The following is a 19,524-nucleotide window of genomic DNA, read 5'->3' on the forward strand; positions in this document are numbered from 1 at the left end:
GAATTGCCAGTCAGTGTTGAACTCAATGTAGGACTGCCTTAGGGACTCCAGCTCTGGATTTTTCCCTCAGGGTTTACTCCCGAAGCCTCCCCCATGAGTGGGTATAGCCGCAAGGCAGTGATGGTTTGGGATCAGTGTTTTCCTTCTCCCAGGTAAGCTGCCAACCACGGCTGACAGTCCCCATCCCTCCCCCACCCACCTCAGTCACTAAATTCCAGCAATATTACTTATTTCTGTTTTGTTTATAAGGGCTTTGCTTCACTTCGAAGGGCCTTTGGTGTAATTCCTCCGATTACTCTTTGGGCTTCTCCTCATGGGAAGTTAGTCTTGTTGCGCTCCATTCTGCCTGGGCATTTGCGGTGCCCTGCCATAGTCTGCCCGTGTCCTGCCCCACTGAAGGTGGGAACCGATAATCTGATTACGCGCCATTTGGACATTGTATCATCTGGAATTAGGGGGCTTTTCCTCAGAAGGAAATAACACTTGGCTGCTCCTGGAACAGATATCTATTGGACCTGTGGACATCGAGATAGTGGGAGGATTGTGGAGGAAGTGGGTGACTATTGAAAAGGGTGCCAACTGTCTGGAGACTCTGGGCTGGACAAAGACCATGTGACAGACTATGCAAGAAAGTGGGACAAATAAATATATAATTAGATCTCAGCAGAGACACTGTAATGTTGGGACACACGGACGGAAGCACTGTTCCTTCTCAACTGCAAGGGTGCGCGGCCACACAGTGACTGAAATGCTCCTCGTCGTGTGAAGAAAGTCACCGTAGAGACTGTATGAACAGTAGTCTTTTTATTTAATGCACACACTCACAATTAAGCTGACTGTCTTTTGGAGGATGGGGAGGGAGAGGGGGAGGGGGAGGGAGAGGGAGAGGAAAAAAAAGAAAAAACAAACAGCTATTTGCTATATGGGCTAAACCCAAAAAACACTCTAACAGAGATGAGAAAAAGTTTACAAAATGTGAACGATTTGCTTTGCTGAACTGTACTTCAATATACTCCCCAATTAACACATAAAATCATAAGGATGCGATTTTTCAATCTTCGTTCTAAATATTCATAGTATGCATATTACAAAAAAACATTTAAAGTGCCATTCAGTTTTCAGACCGTGCAAAAATTTCCTGCTCAGAGCAATGATTGGTCCATGCAGTGGTTAAAAAAAAACATTTAGAGGGAATGTGGATAGAGACAAAACACAGGACAGACACGTAGACAGAGGGAGTTTGATGTAGACAGACCAGTGAGTCACATATCGAGAGTGAGACAGACGTTGAGGGGTTGGTGGAAACGGTGTGAGATACAGACAGAAATAATGAAACAGGCAGAGACATTGGGGGTAGTCTGATGCAGATGGAGATACACACAAACACCGAGACAGACACTGATGCACTGGAGCAGATAGAGAACTGGAGGCAGAATGCACAGACAGTGATTTGGAGAGTTTGGACGCAGTTAACTGTGCAGTAATGGTACCCTAATGACTACAAAAAAATTGGAAAGGAGATGTCGCAGCAACATTCGATGGCTCTGGCCCTGTGTTCACTAGAATTTAGAAGAATGAGGGGTGACCTCATTGAAACCTATCGAATGGTGAACGACCTCAATAGTGTACATGTGAAGGGGATATTTCTAATGATGAGAGAGTCTAAGACCAGAGGGCATAGACTCAGAATAGAGGGTTGTCCTTTTAGAATGGAGATGAGGAATTTCGTTAGCTAGATAGTGGTGAATCTGTGGAATTCATTGCCACAGGCAGTTGAGGAGGTCACGTCTTTATGTATAGTTAGGGCAGAGGTTGATAGATTCTTGATTAGTCAGGGCATGAAGGGATATGGGGAGAAGGCAGGAGATTGGGGCTGAGAGGACAATTGGATTTGCCATGATGAAATGGCGGAGCAGACTCGATGGGCCAAATGGCCTAATTCAGCTCCTGTATCTTATCATCTTAGAGTATTATTACAGTGCCAGTAATCAACAATGGGGGTTTGATTCCCACTGTTGTCTCTAAGGAGTTTGTACGTTCTCCCTTGTATGTGAGGGTTTTGTTTCAGGTGCTCTGGGTCTCACATTCCAAAGATGTGCAGGTTAGAGATTGGGTTAGTGGATTGAGGACGTGGTATGTTGGTGACACTTGCGGGCTGCCCCCCCAGCACAGTCCGCGCTGGTTTGATTTGGCGCAAGCGACGCGGTTCACTGTAGGTTTCGACGTACATGCGAGAAATTGAGTTAATCTAACACTCTGGCGATTTCAGTGTGGTCTCCACAGCGTCTGTGGTGCTAGAAAAGAGGGGGGAAATAAACACAAACGCGCTTACAGGCAGAGTGCAACATGTATCCATGGCAACGTGACTGGCTGGGACAGTCCGGCAGCCCTTAAATAACAGCTTGATATTCGTTGCTGTCTCTGATGCTCTCATAGACGTGGCCCGTGTCGTTCTGATAGGTGTGATCAGTGTTCCATTTCCTTTCAATTGTGTCCAGAATGCACTGGTGTAGGAAGATATACAGAGCCTAAAGAAAAGCAGGAGATTGAAATGTTACTCACAGTGAGATGAGCCGAGCCATTCCTACAGAAGGTAAACTGTAGTTATAAAGAGTAGACGGCTCCAATTTGCCTACCGGAGCAATAGGTCCACAGCAGACACCATCTCATTGGCTCTTGACTCAACCCTGGAACATCTGGATGCCCTTTATGAACTACAGCTTGGCATTCAACACCATCATCCCCACTAAACTAATCAATAGGCTGCAAGGCCTTGGCCTCAACACCTCCTTGGATCCTCACATGCAGACCCCAGCCACTTCGGATTGGCAACATCTCCTCCATGATCTCCAACACAAGCTGTATGCTTAGCCCCCTCCTCTATTTGCTGTACACTTATGTGAGGCTAAGCACAGCTCCAATGTTGTATTCAAGTTTACCGACAAAACCACTGTCATGGGCCGAATCAGCATACGGGAGGGAGAATGGAAATCTGGCCGAGTGGTGCCACAAGAACAACCTCTCGCTCAATGTCAGCAAGACCTAGGACCTGATTATTGACTTCAGGAGGAGGCCAGAGGTCCCTGAGCCGATCCTGATCAGAGGTGGAGAGGGTCACTAACTTTAACTTCCTCAGTGCTATCATTTTTGAGGACCTGTCCTGGGCCCAGCAAGCAAGTGCAATTACGAAGAAGGCACGGCAGCACCTCTACTTCCGTAGGAGTTTGCGAAGATTTGGCATGACATCTAATACTTTGACAAACTTCTATAGGTGTGTGGTGGAGAGTGTACTGACTGGCCGCATTACAACCTGGTGTGGAAACACCGATATCCGACAAAAAAACTCGTGGATACAGCCCAGTCCGTCATGGGTAAAGCTCTCCCCACCACTGAGCACATCTACATGGAGTGTCATCACAGAAAAGCAGCAGCCGTCATCAGGGACCCCCACCACCCAGGCCGTGCTCTCTTCTCGCTGCTGCCATCAGGAAGAATGTACAGGAGCCTCAGGACTCGCACCACCAGGTTCAGGAATGGTTGTTACCCTTCAACCATTGGGCTCTTGAACCAAAGAGGATAACTTCACTTGCCCCATCATGGAAATGCTCCCATAACCTATGGACTCACCTTCAAAGACTCTTCGTCTCATGGTCTCTATACGTACTGTTTATTTGTTTATTATTATTATTATTATTTCTTTCATTTTGCACTTGCACAGTCTGTTGTCTTTTGCACTTTGGTTGAACGCCCAAGTTAGTGCGGTCTTACATGGATTCTGTTATGGTTATTATTCTATTATGGACATATTGAGTAAATGAATCACAAGTAAATGAATCTCAATGTTGCACATGGTGGCATATTTGTACTTTGATAATAAATATTTTTACCTTGAACTTTGAATTTTGAACTTTAATGGTTTTCACTGGCAGCAGACCTACAGGGGCTTTTCAAAGTTTGAAGCTCAAAAGACCAAAGTAAATTACTATCAAAGTACGTGCATGTCTCCATATACAACCCTGAGATTCATTTTCTTGCAGGCATTCACAGGAAAATAAAGAAGTACAATACGTTCGGTGAAAAGTTACATACAAAGATTTGCAGACAACCAATGTGCAAAAGCAGAGACACTGTGGAAATACAGTTTCACAAGCTTAGAAATTACCATCTCAATTAACTATTGGATTACTGTCGCAGAAGCCTGAAGGCACACACTCAACGATTCAGGAACAATTTCTTCCCCTCTGCCATCTGATTTCTAAATAGACATAGAACCCATGAATACTAACTCACTTCTTTTTTATTTGTTTCTGCTTTTGCACTACTTATTTTAATTTAACTATTTATATATACTTACTGTAATTCAATTTGTTTCTATATTTACTATGTATTACATTGCGCTGCTGCTTAGTTAACAAATTTCACGACATATGCTGCTGATAAAAAACCTGGTTCAGATTCTGATTCTATAGACAATGAAAACCCACTGACTCCACCACTACTTTATTATTTCCTGTCAGTCACCTTATGTACAGCACAGTGTCACTTTCCGGTCGTACAATTAACCTATGTATATAAGCTATCTTATGTATTTATATTTATTGTGTAGGCCAGCTGGTGGCGTAGTGGCATCAGCGCCGGACTTTGGGGCGCAGGCTCCCGAGTTCGAATCCAGCCAGCTCCAAAAAACTTGGAGAGGGATGGGCTCCACCTGGTTTCAGATGCCCAAGATACGCCGTACGATGAGCAATCACCAAAAAGATCGGTCCAAAAAGCTTGTCATGACGGCGCCCCGACAACTCCACCGGGAGTTAAGGGCGCATTTATTGTGTGTGTGTGTTTTGGTACTATTGTGTTCTTGATCTCTTGTAGTTTTCTTTGTGCTACATCAGATTCTCCTTTATACTTATGTACATGAAATGACATTAAACAATCTTGAATCTTGTATCTATGTGTATAACCTATCTTATGTACTTATATTTATTATTTTTCTCATGTTTTTTTTATCTTTTGTGTTTTTGTATGCTGCAGTGGATCCAGAGTATCAGTAATTTAATTAAACTTGTGCACTGGAAATGATATTAAACGATCTTGAATCTTCAACCTACCAAGCCTGCAGTGATCATCAATCACCTACTTATAGAATCAGAATGAGAATCAGGTTTATTATCATTGGTCTGTGTCGTGGAATTTGTTAACTTAGCAGCAGCAGCTCATAATATAGAAGAAGAAAATAATAATAAATAATCAATAATATTGAATAGAGTAAAAATCATGCAAAAACAGAATATATATTAAAAAAGTGAGGTGTGGTGTTACCACGTGCAGTGATGTTTACAGGTTCAATGTCCACTTAGGAATCGGATAGCAGAGGGGAAGAAGCTGTTCCTCGAAGATGTCCTGGGTACTTTGTAGGCTAGTACCCAAGATGGAGCCAACTAAATTTATGACCCTCTTGCAGCTTCTTTCAGTCCTGTACATCAATCCCATTATATTCTCCCACATTCCTCCCAAATCTTCTTTAATTCTACTTTAATTTTACTACTTTTAATTCTTCTTTAATTCATGCACACACAAGGGCAATGGGCAGTTTATGGCACACTACAACCCGTCTGGGGCGCAGCAGGAAACAGGGACCCTGGGAGGAAATTGGAATGGTCGGAGGGTGTGTGTGCACACAGGGAACACTAGAGGCCGGGATTGCACACAGGACGGGAGAACTTGGAGGCAGCAGCTCGACAAGTGCACCATTGAACAGTCACTACAGGCGAGTCAAGTTTAAGCCAAGTTTATTGTCATTTAACTATAGGCGTGTAAACCATTAAATGAGACAATGTTTTTCCGGACTAGGAGAAACACATGACACACGCATAATGCACAGTTGTAGACATGACATGTAGAACACCCAATAACTTGGGAAAGTAAGGGTTAAATCTACAGATGAATAATGCAAAGATAAACAAAACAAAGTGCATAAATTAAATATTGTAGAGTACAGTACAAATTATCTGGTGATACTTTGAATGTGACTGGCAGGGAGTTCAGAATCCCTAATGGCCTGAGGGAAGAAACTGTTTTCCATCCTGACCGTCCTTGTCTTTATGCATCGGAGTCTCCTGCCTGATGGTAGAAAGTCAAAGTGGGTGCTGGGTGGATGGGTGGGATCGTTGATAATACTAAGGGCCCTGTGTACACAGCTCTCCTGATAAATGTCCCCTTTGGATGGTAGGGAGATTCCTACGATCCTCTCGGCCGTTCTCACGGTCCTTTGTAGGGATTTCTGGCCCGGTGCTCTGTTGCTCCCAGACCAGATGGAGAGGCAGCTTGTCAGGACACTCTCAATGGTGCTCCTGTAAAACTCAGTTAAGATGGAAGCCTCAATTGAGACAATGTTAAACTGAGTTCAGCAAACTCCCGCTGGCAAGTGTAATCTGTCCCATGGTGGCTAAATACTTGCCACAGGATAACTTTCCAGCTCTATAGAACAGAGCTATGGGATCTTTGGCATCCACTTGAGAAAACACAAAAGATGGTGTTACTTTACTTTCAGACAGACAAAATGCTGGAGGAACTCAGCAGGTGAGGCAGCGTTGATGGAAATAAATAACCAGTCAACTTGTCGGGCTGAGACCCTTCTGCAGGGCTGGAAAGCAAGGGGGAAGACACCGGAATAGAAAAGATGGGGTGAGGGGAAATAGGCTGACTGGAAGGTGGCAAGTGAAGCCAGTAGGTGGGAAAGGTCAAGGGCTGGAGAAGGAGGAATATGACAGGAGAGGAGAGTGGACCATGGGAGGAAGGGAAGGTGGAGGTGACCCAGGGGGAAGTCATAGGCAGGTGAGAAGAGGTAGAAGGTCAGAGTGGGGAATAGAGGAAGAGGGCAGGGGATGGGAAAAGTGTTTGCCAGAAGGAGAAATTAATATTCGTGCCATCAGGCTGGAGGCTACCCAGACGGAATATAAGGTGGTGCTCCAAGAGGGCCGACGTATCGGAATAGGAATGGGAATTAAAATGTTTGGCCACTAGGAAGTTCCACTTGTGGCAGATGGAGCAGAGGTGCTCGACGAAGCGGTCCCTCAGTTTAAGGTCGGCCTCACCAATGTAGAGGCAGAACGTCGGAAGCAATGGATACAACAGACAACCCCAGCAGATACACATTTCCTCGTTCAGGTCTCTCAGTGGCCGGACAAGCACAGAAAATTCACCCTCCTTCTGCCTCAATCCGTCCAATGGTTGTACACACCATCTCCTCCGACGGCTTCTCTCTTTTCTGCGTTGCAGTAACTTCAATAGAAGTAACCCTTGTTCAACATTTATTAGCTCCAACTCCAACATGATGCGCTCAGTCGCCATTGCTTGAAGTACACAAAGAAACTCAACACAGTGGCATAGAAACCTCACCGCCAACTAGCGTCTCGGTGGTGAATTGCAGAGTGGCGCAGACTCACAAACGCACAGTTATAAATGCCCACAACGGCGCAGGCCACTTACGAAGGCTGCGGCATAGGCTACTACGCAGAAATATAAATCAGCCTTTAGATCCCACACCACCAGGATCAGGTTACTACCTCTCAACCATCAGGCCCCTGAACCAGTGTGGATAACTTCACTCGTCCCAACACTGAACTGATTCCACAACTGATGGACTCACTTTCAAGGACCCTACAACTCATGTTCTCAATATTTATTACTATTTGATTTATTATTATTATCATGTTTCTTTTTCCTTTTTACGCAGTTTGTTGTCTTTTGCACATTGGTTGTCTGTCGGTCTTTGTGTGCAGTTTTGCATTGCTTCTATTGTGTTTCTTTGAATTTACTGTGAAAGCCTGTCAGAAGTGAATCTCAGGGTTGTATATGGTGACATATATGTACTTTGATAATAAATTTGCTTTGAACTTTGTCTCAGCAGTACACCATGAGAGGCAGCCTCTAGATTTTCTGCTCAAGTCTCATGAATGGGACCCAGATCCAAAACCCTTAGACCAGGAGGCTCCCAACCTTTTTTATGCCGTGGACCAATTCTATTAAGCAAGGGGTTCGTAGACCCCAGGTTGGGAACCCCTGTCTTAGACCTAAACGACAGTAAGTCACTCATCAAGACTAACGATATGGAATGTGATCATGTGTAGAGACAAAGTCTAGGTAAAAGAATTTTCACTCTAATATGGATCCCCAGCACCCAGGCCATGCTCTTTAATCCCTGCTGCTATCAGATAGAAGGTACAAGAGCCTCAGGACTCACACCACCAGGTTCAAGCACAGTTACAACCCCACGGGGATAACTACACTCATTTCCCCATCCATTGAGATGTTCCCACAACCAGTGATCTCACTTTAAGGACTCTTTTATCTCATGTTCTCATTATTTATTGCTATTTATTTATATTTGCATTTGCACAGTTTGTTGTCTCCTGCACGCTGGTTGATCTTTCATTGATCCTGTTATAGTTACTATTCTATAGATTTGCTGAGTGGAAATGAATCCACAGGAAAATGAATCTCAGGATTGTATATGGTGTCATATATGTACTTTGATAACAAAATTTACTTTGAACGAATTTCCAGTGAAAGAACACCATGGATGTGTGGGAGGCCAGGGTATTGCCAGCCGCCGCGTTTTAGGAATTGATCAGGTCTTACCAAGAGGGTGAATATTCTGAGCTGGAGTGGAACTCAACGTGATAATTTATAATGCTGAAGCTGAACCAAAAGCGGAAACTTCTCACCTCAGACTGGACCATGCACGACCGATTCATCCTAATCTTACTGACGACCCCATGGACATCAACCACTTCCTCCTTTTCTACCTGTTGCAGGAGATAGACAAGGGCTATGAAAGTGCCAGTCCGCCCTGAACCAGAGCTGAAACGAAACAGGATTATCGTCATTTTCAGATTTATATTCTTCTGTCAGTCTCCATGGCAACGTGGCCTGCATTAAAAATTCTGATTAAATAAGGCATTCTTTAGACAATTTTTTTCACCCTCACAATAAACCTCTCCCTCACTCTGTCAGTAATTCCTTTCCTCCAGCACCCAGTCTAACCTATATGTTAATGTTAATTATGCCCCTCATGCTAATCCACCTCCCTTGTACAGTCCCACTCCTCTCCTCCAGTGGACCGTGCTACAAATTAGCTCTGTCCAGACATTAACCCAGCTCCCTCACATGTCCTTCTGAGGTGTTAATCCAGCCCTTTCAAACGTACTCAGTCACCCCTCTTCCCCATGCTGCATGGTTCTCTCCCACGGTAACTCAGCTTGCACACTGTCATAAGCACAAGAGATGCTGGAAGTCCAGAGCAAAACACACAAAATGCGGGAGGATATCAGCAGGTCAGGCGGTATGCACCTTGCCATTTCCATTGCATTTTGACTGTTTTTCTATAAGGCTACCTTGCCAGAATGGAAAGTGTGCAAGGAGCCGGCCAGATTCGAACTCAGGACCATTCGTCTCAAAGTCCGGTGCTGATGCTGCTACACCAGTGGCCGGCAAGGCAGTATCTACGACGAGGAATAAACAGTTGTTGTTTCGGGCCGAGTCCCTTCATGAGGACTGGAAAGGAAGGGGGAAGAATGCCTAATGAGAAGGTGGAGGAGGGGAAGGAGTACAAGCTAGAAGGTGATAGGTGGAGAGGGAGGGATGAAGGAAGAAGCTGGGAGGTGATAGGTGGAGGGGAGGGATGAAGGAAGAAGCTGGGAGGTGATAGGTGGAGAGAGAAGGATGAAGGAAGAAGCTGGGAGGTGATAGGTGGAGTGAGAAGGATGAAGGAAGAAGCTGGGAGGTGATAGGTGGAGGGGAGGGATGAAGGAAGAAGCTGGGAGGTGATAGGTGGAGGGGAGGGATGAAGGAAGAAGCTGGGAGGTGATAGGTGGAGAGAGAAGGATGAAGGAAGAAGCTGGGAGGTGATAGGTGGAGGGGAGGGATGAAGGAAGAAGCTGGCAGGTGATAGGTGGAAAATGTGAAGGACTGGCGAGGAATGAATCTGATAAGAGAGGAGAGTGGACCATGGGAAACAGGGAAGGAGAAGGGGCACCAGGAGGAACTGATAGGTAGGTGAGAAGAGAAGAGGTAAAAGGCTAGAGTGGGGAATTTAAGAAGAGGGAAGGGGAGGAGGAAAAATTACTGAATGAGGGGTGACCTAATTGAAGCATATCAAAGGTTGAAAGGCCTTGAAACCCAGTGGATGTGGAGAGGATGTTTTCTATGGTAGGGGAGTCTAAGATTATAGGATACAGCCTCAAAATAGAGGGGTGTCCTTTTAGAATGGAGATAAGGAGGAATTTCTTTAGCTAGAGAGTGGAGAATCTGTTGATTTCATTGCCACATGTGCCTATGAAGGCCAAGTCATTGGGTATATTTAAGGGAGAGGTTGATAGGTTCTTGATTAGTCAGGGCATGAAGGGATATGGGGAGAAGACAGGAGATTGGGACTGAGAGCCTTGGAGCAAGCTTGAGGGGCCAAATAGCCTTATTCTGCACCGATATCTTATGGTCTTATCTGCAGTTTCTTCTGTCTAACTCACTTTGTCATTTGGTAACCTATCCTTCAGAGCTGTGTTGGATTCGTTCTCCAGTGATGTCAGTGCAGCTCACTGTCACACAGTAACCCCCTTTCCCAATTTCCCTGCGCAAATGCTTGTATCACGCCATGATATAAACACTAAAGTACCCACTGTCTCTGCTACTTTGTGTATTCAACCAGAACATGCCCATAATTAGTTAACTAGGATACGAAATTAGCACTCAGACCGCTAGTGAATACAGGAATTGTAAGGTGATGTTGCAGCTCTGTAAACCCCTGGTTAAATCACACTTGACATGTTCAGATATGGTCCCCTTGTTATAGGACGTGGAAGTTTTAGAGTGGGGGGGGCAGGTAGATTATAAGGATGCTGCCTGGATTAGAGAGCATGTCTGGGGCTTTTCCCTCTGGAATGAGGTAAGTGACTGGACAAAAGTGTACAAGATGATAAGAGGTATAGGTTAAATGGGTAGCCAGAGACATCTTCCCCAGAGAGGAAATGGCTGACGCAAGGGGGCATAATTTTAAGGTGATTGGAGAAAAGTATAGGGGTTGTCAGAGGTGAGATTTTTTTTAAAGCAGAGGGTGGAGAGTGTGTTATAGAGTGAATGCCCCACCAGAGGTGGCCATAGAGGCAGATACATCAGAGACATTTAAGAATCTCTTAGATAGGAAGATGGATGATATAAATATGGAAGAGCTGGATTGATTTTAGATTAGGTTATACGGTTGGACAACATTGCGGCTGAATGGCCTGCACTGTGCTGTAGTCATCGATGTTCTACTAATGAAGAGTCAGCAGGGCAAAGGCTGGAAACAAAGGGAGTGTACGGTAGCTCATAAGAAAGCAGTAATGAGATTCTTGAAGGGCCTCTTAAGACATACCCTTAACTGAGAATTGAAGTCCGTACAGACTGAACAAAGGAGATGCTTACCTACAATGTACAACAGGAATTCCTCCCTGACTCCTGTTCAGGTGATTCCGGGTCATCCCGTGGAACTGCAGCAGGTTCTCTGTGGTCTTAGGAACACTCTGGTTTGGCCAGGAAGTGAAGTGGAACTGCGTGACTCTGCGTGACTCTGAGGATCCAGCCTAATCGAAGAAGGCAAAGCATCAGTCACAGAGTAAGAATCACAGTCAGGCTCATTGTCACTGTGGTAGACGACTTGAAACTTGTCGCTCTGCAACAGCAGTGCAGCATGAAAGCAAACAAGGCACTTCAAATTAAAAAAAAAAATAATGTGGAATAATGAAGGTTCCTGAGCCCATCAGAAATCTGATGGTGGAGGGGAAGAAGCTGTTCCAGAATTATTGAGTGTGTGTCTTCGTACAGGAAGTGCTCCTGTACTTCCTCCCGGATGGTAGTAACAGGAAGAGGGCATATCCTGGATAGTGAGGGTCTTTAATCATAGAATCATAGAAATCTACAGCACATTACAGGCCCTTCAGCCCACAATGTTGCGCGGACCATGTAACCTACTATAGAAAGTGCCTAGAGTTACCCTACCGCGTAGCCCTCTATTTTTCTAAGCTCCATGTACCAATCTAAGAGTCTCTTAAAAGACCCTGTTGTATCCACCTCTACCACTGCATCCCATGCAGCCACCACTCTCTGTGTGAAAAACTTACCTCTAACATCCCCCTTGTACCTACTTCCAAGCACCAAAAACTATGACCCCTCGTGTTAGCCATTTCAGCCCTGGGAAAAAGCATCTGGCTTTCCACATGATCAAAATGCCTCTTATCATCATATACACCTCTATCAGGTCACCACTCGTCCTCCGTCGCTCCAAGGAGAAAAGGCCAAGTTCACTCAACCTATTCTCGTAAGGCATGCTCCCCAACCCAGGCAACGTCCTTGTAAATCTCCTCTGCACTCTATAGTATCTACATTCTTCCTGTAGTAATGATGGATGGTGCCTTCTTGAGGAAGCATCTCTTGAAGATGTCCTCGATGGTGGGGAGGGATGTGATCTGAAGGAGCTGGCTGAGTCTACAACCTTCTGCAGCCTCTTGAGATGCTGTGCATTGGGTCTTCCATACCAGACAGTGATGCGACCAGTAAGAATGATCTCCACCGTACATCTATAGAAATTTGCATGAGTCTTTGTTAACAAACCTTAAGGAAGTTGAGCTGCTGGCATGCTCTCTTTGTAATTTCTTCAGTGTGTTTGGTCCAGGAGAGATCCTTGGAGATGTTGACACCCAGGAACTTGAAGCTGGGCACACTTTTCTCTGCTGACCCCTCAATGACAACTACTGCGTGCTCTCCTGACTTCCACTTGCTGAAGTCCACAGTCTTTCTGATACTGAGTAGGAGGCTGTTGTGGTGACACCTCTCATCCAGCTGATCTATCCCACTCCTGTATGCCTCCTCATCACCACCTGAGATTTTACCAACAACAGTGGTATAATCTGCATCTTTATCAACAGAGAAGGGGTTTGTTGCGTCCATTCTGGGGCAGATCACTGCCCTTTGGTCAGTTTGCATGCAGTAGTAGGTGACACCCTGGTACACCGCTTCAGTAGGTGGGCTAAACCGGGTGAGAGTAGCTGGCAGGCCTGGTGAGCGGGGACATGCCTGACCTAGCACGCATACCCAGCTCTGGCAGACTGGGTGGGTGGGATTAACACGGGGATTCAACAGCCACCAATGCTCCATGGAGAGCGAAGGGCACGACAAGGCACAGGAGATGTCATGGTCGTCCACTGCAACCACGGAAGACTCCAGTTTGACGTGACCGATCGTCCCACAGGACCCAGACGTCTGCAGTTCAGAGAGCTGGAACTGTCCCAGTGCAATGGCTTTTCCACTTCAAAAACTCTCCTGCATAGGTTTCAAAAAACTTCTCATTGTCGGGTACAATGGACAACCAATCACCACGAGTGGGAAGTAAAATGTAGGAACAATAAAGTAGGCCACAGCCAACTAAGGAACTAAATATCTGGTGAAAGAAAAACAGAAGGAAGTCTGCAAATGCTGGAAATCCAAAGTACCACACACAAAATGCTGGAGGGACTCAGCAGGCCAGGCAGCATCTATGGAGAGGAATGAACAGTCGACGCTTCAGGCCGAGATTCTTCTTCAGGACTGGGATGGAAGAGGAGAAGTCAGGATAAGAAGTGGGGGGGAGGGGAGGAAGAAGTACAAGGTAGTAGGTGATGGGGAGGGGGTGAGGTAAAGAGCTGGGAAGTTGATTGGAGAAAGAGATAAAAGGCTGGAGAAGGGGGAATCTGATAGGAGAGGACAGACCATGGAAGAAAAGGAAGGGGGAGCATTAGAGGGAGGTGATGGGCAGGTTGTATTTTACTAATCAACTTCAGGATTTCAGGATGTATATTGTATACATTTCTCTGACATTAAATTGAAACTTTGAACCTTTGAACGAAACTCCTTCAACCCCTCCCCTGGTTTCACCTATCCCCTGCCACTTTGTATTTCTTCCTCCCCTGCCCCCACCTTCTTATTCTGACTCCTTCCCCCTTCCGTTCCAGTCCTGATGAAGGGTCTCAGAGTGACTTGTCGACTGTTTACTCTTTTCTGTAAGTGCTGCCTGACCTACTGAGTTCCTCCAGAATGTTGTTCTGGATTTCTAGCATCTGCAGACCTCCTCCTGTTTGTGATAATGACCACACACACAAAATGCTGGTGGAACACAGCAGGCCAGGCAGCATCTATAGGAAGAAGCACTGTTGACGTTTCAGGCCGAGACCCTTTGTCAGGACTGACTGAAAGGAAATATAGCAAGAGATTTTAGATTTTACTAAGATCTCTTAGTATCTTTCCTTTCAGTCGGTCCTGACGAAGGGTCTCGGCCCAAAACCTCGACAGTGCTTCTTCCTATAGATGCTGCCTGGCCTGTTGTGTTCCACCAGCATTTTGTGTGTGTTGTTTGAATTTCCAGCATCTGCAGATTTCCTCGTGTTTGTGATAATGACCAGCTAATTTGCTTAAGCAATGTTGGCTATGGACTTTTGGCCAAATCATTTAACAAAAGCCAATGGCATTTTGCATCGTTAGCTGTGGGCAGTGAGAGCTTTGGAACAGCTGATGGATAATTGATGGTAGATAGAGGGAGTGCATAGGATAAATTCAAAACAGATCCATAGAAATCGTATTGCAGTGTGTAAATGAGACGTAATTGGAACAAGCGCCTCGAGGAAATGATTCCTGTATATACAAATGATATCAGAATCAGAATAAGAGGAATAAGGCACAACAGCAGTTATATTTCATTAGGAGTTTAAGGAGATTTGGTATGTCACTCACAAATTTTTACAGATATACCATAGAAAGCATTCTAATTGACTGTATCACTGTCTGGTATAGGGGAGGGGGGTCACTGCATAGGATCGAAATTTAAGCTGCAGAGTTGTAAACTTAGTCAGCTCCATCATGGGCACTGGCCTCTCCAGGATAGTTCAAGTAGCAATGCCTCAAAAAGGTCCCCCATCACAGGTCATACCTTGTTCTCATTGCTACCATCTGGAAGGAGGAGGTACAGGAGTCTGAAGACACATACTCAACGATTCAGTAACAGCTTCTTCCTCTCTGCTGTCCAATTTCTGAATGGACATTGAACCCCTGAACCCTACCTCACTATTGTTTTATTTCTATTTTTGCACTATTTAATTGAACTATTATATTTATATTTTAAAAAAATGCTGGGGGTTAACCTCGCGTTAGGCTGGTGTCCTATCCGGGTGGGGGGGGGGGGGGGGGGGTGTGGCTGGCCTGATGAGCCTATAAGGCTTAGGACAGACTTTAACTTTAACTAATTACATCAGCACATGTCATGGAATTTATTGCTTTGTGGCAACAGTACAATGCAATTCATAATAATACAAAAAACTGTAAAATTGTAACCTTAAGTTACAAAAAGAAAGGGAAAATACTGAGGAAATATTCATGGGTTCAATGTCCATTCAGAAATCTGATTATGGAGGGGAAGAAGCTGTTCCTGAATCACTGAGTGTGTGTCTTCAGGCTCCTGTATCTCCTCCCTGATGGTAGATACCTGAGCAATTTGAGACAAATGTACAAATTTTGGGAGGACCTTGGTTAGTTTTCCTGTAGTTACATCTGGGTTATTTTCAATTGAGTGATGATTGTGATCATATGACGATCTGGATGATAATGTGGTTAACTGGATCAGCAAATCTGTGGATGACACCAAGTCTGGGGCTGTAGTGACAGCGAGGAAGGCTATCATGGCTTGCAGCGGGATCTGGCCCAGCAGACAAAAAGGCTGAAAAATGCAGACAGAATTGAGTGCGGACATGTGGGAGATGCTGCGCTTCGGTAGGACCAACCAGGGTAGGCCTTACAGAGGAGTGTGGTGGAACAAAGGGATCTGGGAATACAGGCCCGTAATTAATTGAAAATGGCATCTGAGGTAGTTAGGGTCATAAAGAAAGCATTTGGCACAATGGTCTTCATAAGTCAAAGTATTGAGCACAGGAGATTGGATGTTATGTTGAAGTTGTATAGACATTGGTGAGGTCTAATTTGGAGTATTGTGTGCAGTTTTGGTTGGTCACCTACCTACAGGAAAGATGTAAATAATGTTCAAAGAGTATAGAGAAAATTTACAAGGAAGTTGCTGTGTCTGGCGGACCTGAGCTATAAGGAAAGATCGAATAGGTTAGGACTTTATTCCTTGGAACATAGAAGATGGAGAGGAGATTTGATAGGGGTATGCAAAATTATGAGGGTTATAGATAGGGTAAATGCAAGCAGGCTTTTTCAACTGAGGTTGGATGGGACTACAACTCGAGGTCGTGGGTTAAGGATGGTGAAATGTTTAAGGGGAGCACAAGGGGGAACTTTGTCACTCAGAGAGTCATGAGAGTGCAGAATGAGTTGCCAGTGCAAGTGGTCCATGTGAGCTCGATTTCAACCTTTCAGTGAAGTTTGGATAGGTACATGGGTGCTAGGGATATGGAAGGCTATGGTCCTGGCACAGGTTGATGGGAGTAGGCAGCTTAAATGGTTTGGCATGGACTAGATAGGCTGAAGGCCCTGTTTGTGTTATGTACTTTTCTATGACTCTGTGATTCTAAGACATAGGAGCAGAATTAGGCCATTCAGCCCATTCCATCATGGCTAATTTATTATCTCTTTCAACCCTATTCTCCTGCTTTCTCCCCATAACCTTTGACACCCTGACTAGTCAAGAACATATTAACCCCCACTTTAAACATACCCAGTGACTTGGCCTTCACAGTCGTCTGTGGCAATGGTTTCCACGGATTCACTAATCTCTGGCTGAAGTTCTTCCTCAACTCTGTTCCAAAAGGACGACCTTCTGTACTGAGGCTGTGCACTCTGGTCCTAGATTCCCCTACTGTAGGAAACATCCTATCCATGTCCACTCTATCTAGGCCTTTCAATATCTGATGGGTTTCAATGAGATGCCCCCTCATTCTTCTAAATTCCAGCAATTGCAGGCCCAAGCCCATCAAATGCTCTTCATTCCCAGAATGATTCCCTTTCAATTCCAAGATCATTCCCCTGAACCTCTTTTGGTTCCTCACCAGCACATTCCTTCCTTAGATAAGGGGCTCAAAGCAGCTCACAATACGCCAAGTGCAGTCTGACCAATGCCTTAAAGTAACACTCAGAAAATGCTGGAGGAACTCAGCAGGCCAGGCAGCACCTGTGGAAAAGAATAAACAGTCAACATTTCAGACCGAGACCCTTCAGCAGGGCTGGGAAAACGTCCAGTCCTGCTGAAGGGTCCCAGCCCAAAACGTCGACAGTTTGCTCTGTCCTGCAGCATTTTGTGCAATTTCCTTTGACTCCCTGCATCTGTAGATTTTCTCTTGTTTGGAATGCCTTTTAGAGTCTCAGTTAGCAATCAGCTAGTTCTCCACGGTGGTCTCTTTGTAATTAACTCTTCACCTTTTCGATATTAAATTTCCTGGTCGTCCAAGCAGAGCAGAGGTTCACTGAAATGACATTCACCGTGACGTCCCCGTAGGTCTCAGTCTTGTCATCCTTTGGCCAGTATTGTTCGCATTTGTTCTGGAAACAAAACAGTTATAAGAATGATCAGAGGACTAATGGGAGAAGGAGCTGGCTTTGCAATCCTCGTCCCAGCGAGCCATGGCACTAAACGCAACCAAGCACTTTCACTCTGGCATCTAAGTTGGAAGATTCCAAGTTCAAGCTACTCTTCACAATCAGAATCAGGTTTAATATCACTGACAAATGTTGTGAATTTTTTTTTTTACTTTACAGCAGCAGTACATGATAAATAGATAGAGAATAAACTGAGTTACAGTAGTTTTATATATATATATATATATGTTGATTAAATAGATAAATAAGTAGTGCAAAAATAAACAGAAATAAAGAAGTAGTAAGATGGGTTCAATGTCCATTTAAAAATCAGATGGCAGAGGAGGAAGATGCTGTTTCTGAATCACTAAGTGGGTGTCTTTAGGTTTCTGTACATCCTTCCTGACAGAGACGGTGTGAAGCAGGCATGTCCTGGGTGGTGGGACTGGACCTAGACTTCTGAGGTCAAGAGAATGGAGCTGCCCCAATACAATGACATTTCCACTTCAAAAACCTTCCCGCACAGGTCTCCTGTCATCATTGGACACGACAGACAACCACCAAACTCTCTGAGCAGGCAAATCCTAGATGCCATTCAAGATTACGTTCTCTGGATGGGTAAGGTTTGCCTCAGACTGCCCTTAACCATTTTGCTGGATACAGAAGCAACTAAAGGAAGGAAACGCTTCACAGAGAAACATGATATCTCATCCCCAGTTTTGGTGAAGTAGGGAGATGCAGGTAAATCAGAGTTCAAGGATTAACTTTATTCACATGACATGCGTTATGAATTTCTGTGGTGTGTTGGTCGGGTCGCGACATGCAACAAAAAAGCAATAGCATTTAACAATTATAAAGAGTAAAGAATTGTATAAAATATGAAGTTAGAGGTTAAAGTATGGATATGAAATATAACATGCAAAGTTATATAAAATATGAGTTACGTCCCCACTGCATATCCCCTGGTGGCTGCTTTGAATTCGGAGCACACTTGGTGTCAGCAGTTGTCCGAATTCACTTATGTCAGAGACGGTTTCTTAAATCTGTGCTATACCAATTCTCTGATATAATATGTTTGCGTCACCATAGATTAATACTGGGCATGTGTTGCAGTACATTGTCTTAACTTATCTGCTCTCCTGTGGGAGGTGGGGATTAGCTCGTGGAAGAAGCATTGTAGCCTCTTCCACTAGCTTCCATTTATTAATGACGTCATAGCGCCGCTAGGGTTTAAATCTAGCACGCGTTCCCTTTTCCTCTTGGGTCATAGTCGAACAGGTAGACGAAGGTGCCATGGATATGGTAGATGGGGGGGTGGAGGGAGGTGTGCTGCAGTGCAGAGGGCCCGAGTGCACACTTTAGATAGGCATTTGACACTGTGTGTATGTTTCACGTTTGCTTTGTCCTGCTCCTTTGGACACTCAGTTTAAGTAAGTATCTGTAACTGAGTTTAGTTTGAAGGGTTACCAAATGTTTAGTGTCTGTCTTGTCTTGTAAATAAATAGTTAACCTGCTTACTGGAAATCTTTCTCCTATTGTCCACTCTCCTCTCCTATCAGATTCTTCCTTCTCTAGCCCTTGACCTTTCCCAACCACTTGTCTTCACCTATCACCTTCCAGCTAGCCTCTTCTGCCTCCCCCCACCTTTTTTATTCTGTCATCATCCCCCTTCCTTCTCAGTGCTGAAGAAGGGTCTCAGTCCCAACTTCGACTGTTTACTCTTTTTCATAGATGCTGCCTGCCCTGTTGAGATCCTCCAGCATTTTGTGTGTGTTTACTGGTAACGAGTCTCTTCTGTCCCCACTCACCAAACCCGTGAACCTGATTTCCCACAACAAAATGAAACAAGTGAAACAGATCTGGAAAGCTCATGGTTTAATAGACCATAAGGCTATTCAATAATAATCAGGCCAAGAATTGTGCACAAGATGCCCAACC

General features: G+C 44.8%; 1 protein-coding gene across 1 annotated transcript in view; it reads right to left on the reverse strand.

The window, feature by feature from the left end:
• Positions 1–826: 826 nt before the first annotated feature.
• LOC140719416 (receptor-type tyrosine-protein phosphatase H-like) overlaps positions 827–19,524 on the reverse strand; it is a 62,489-nt gene continuing 43,791 nt past the window's right edge. Inside the window, exons 13-16 of the mRNA XM_073034061.1 lie at positions 17,428–17,550; positions 11,458–11,615; positions 8,724–8,859; positions 827–2,528 (exon numbers count right to left, since the gene is read on the reverse strand). Coding sequence (XP_072890162.1) covers positions 2,391–2,528; positions 8,724–8,859; positions 11,458–11,615; positions 17,428–17,550 — 555 coding nt within the window. The 3' untranslated portion in view covers positions 827–2,390. The remainder of the gene's footprint in view (positions 2,529–8,723; positions 8,860–11,457; positions 11,616–17,427; positions 17,551–19,524) is intronic.

Source organism: Hemitrygon akajei, chromosome 31 (assembly GCF_048418815.1).
Source record: "Hemitrygon akajei chromosome 31, sHemAka1.3, whole genome shotgun sequence".
Lineage (NCBI taxonomy): Eukaryota > Metazoa > Chordata > Chondrichthyes > Myliobatiformes > Dasyatidae > Hemitrygon > Hemitrygon akajei.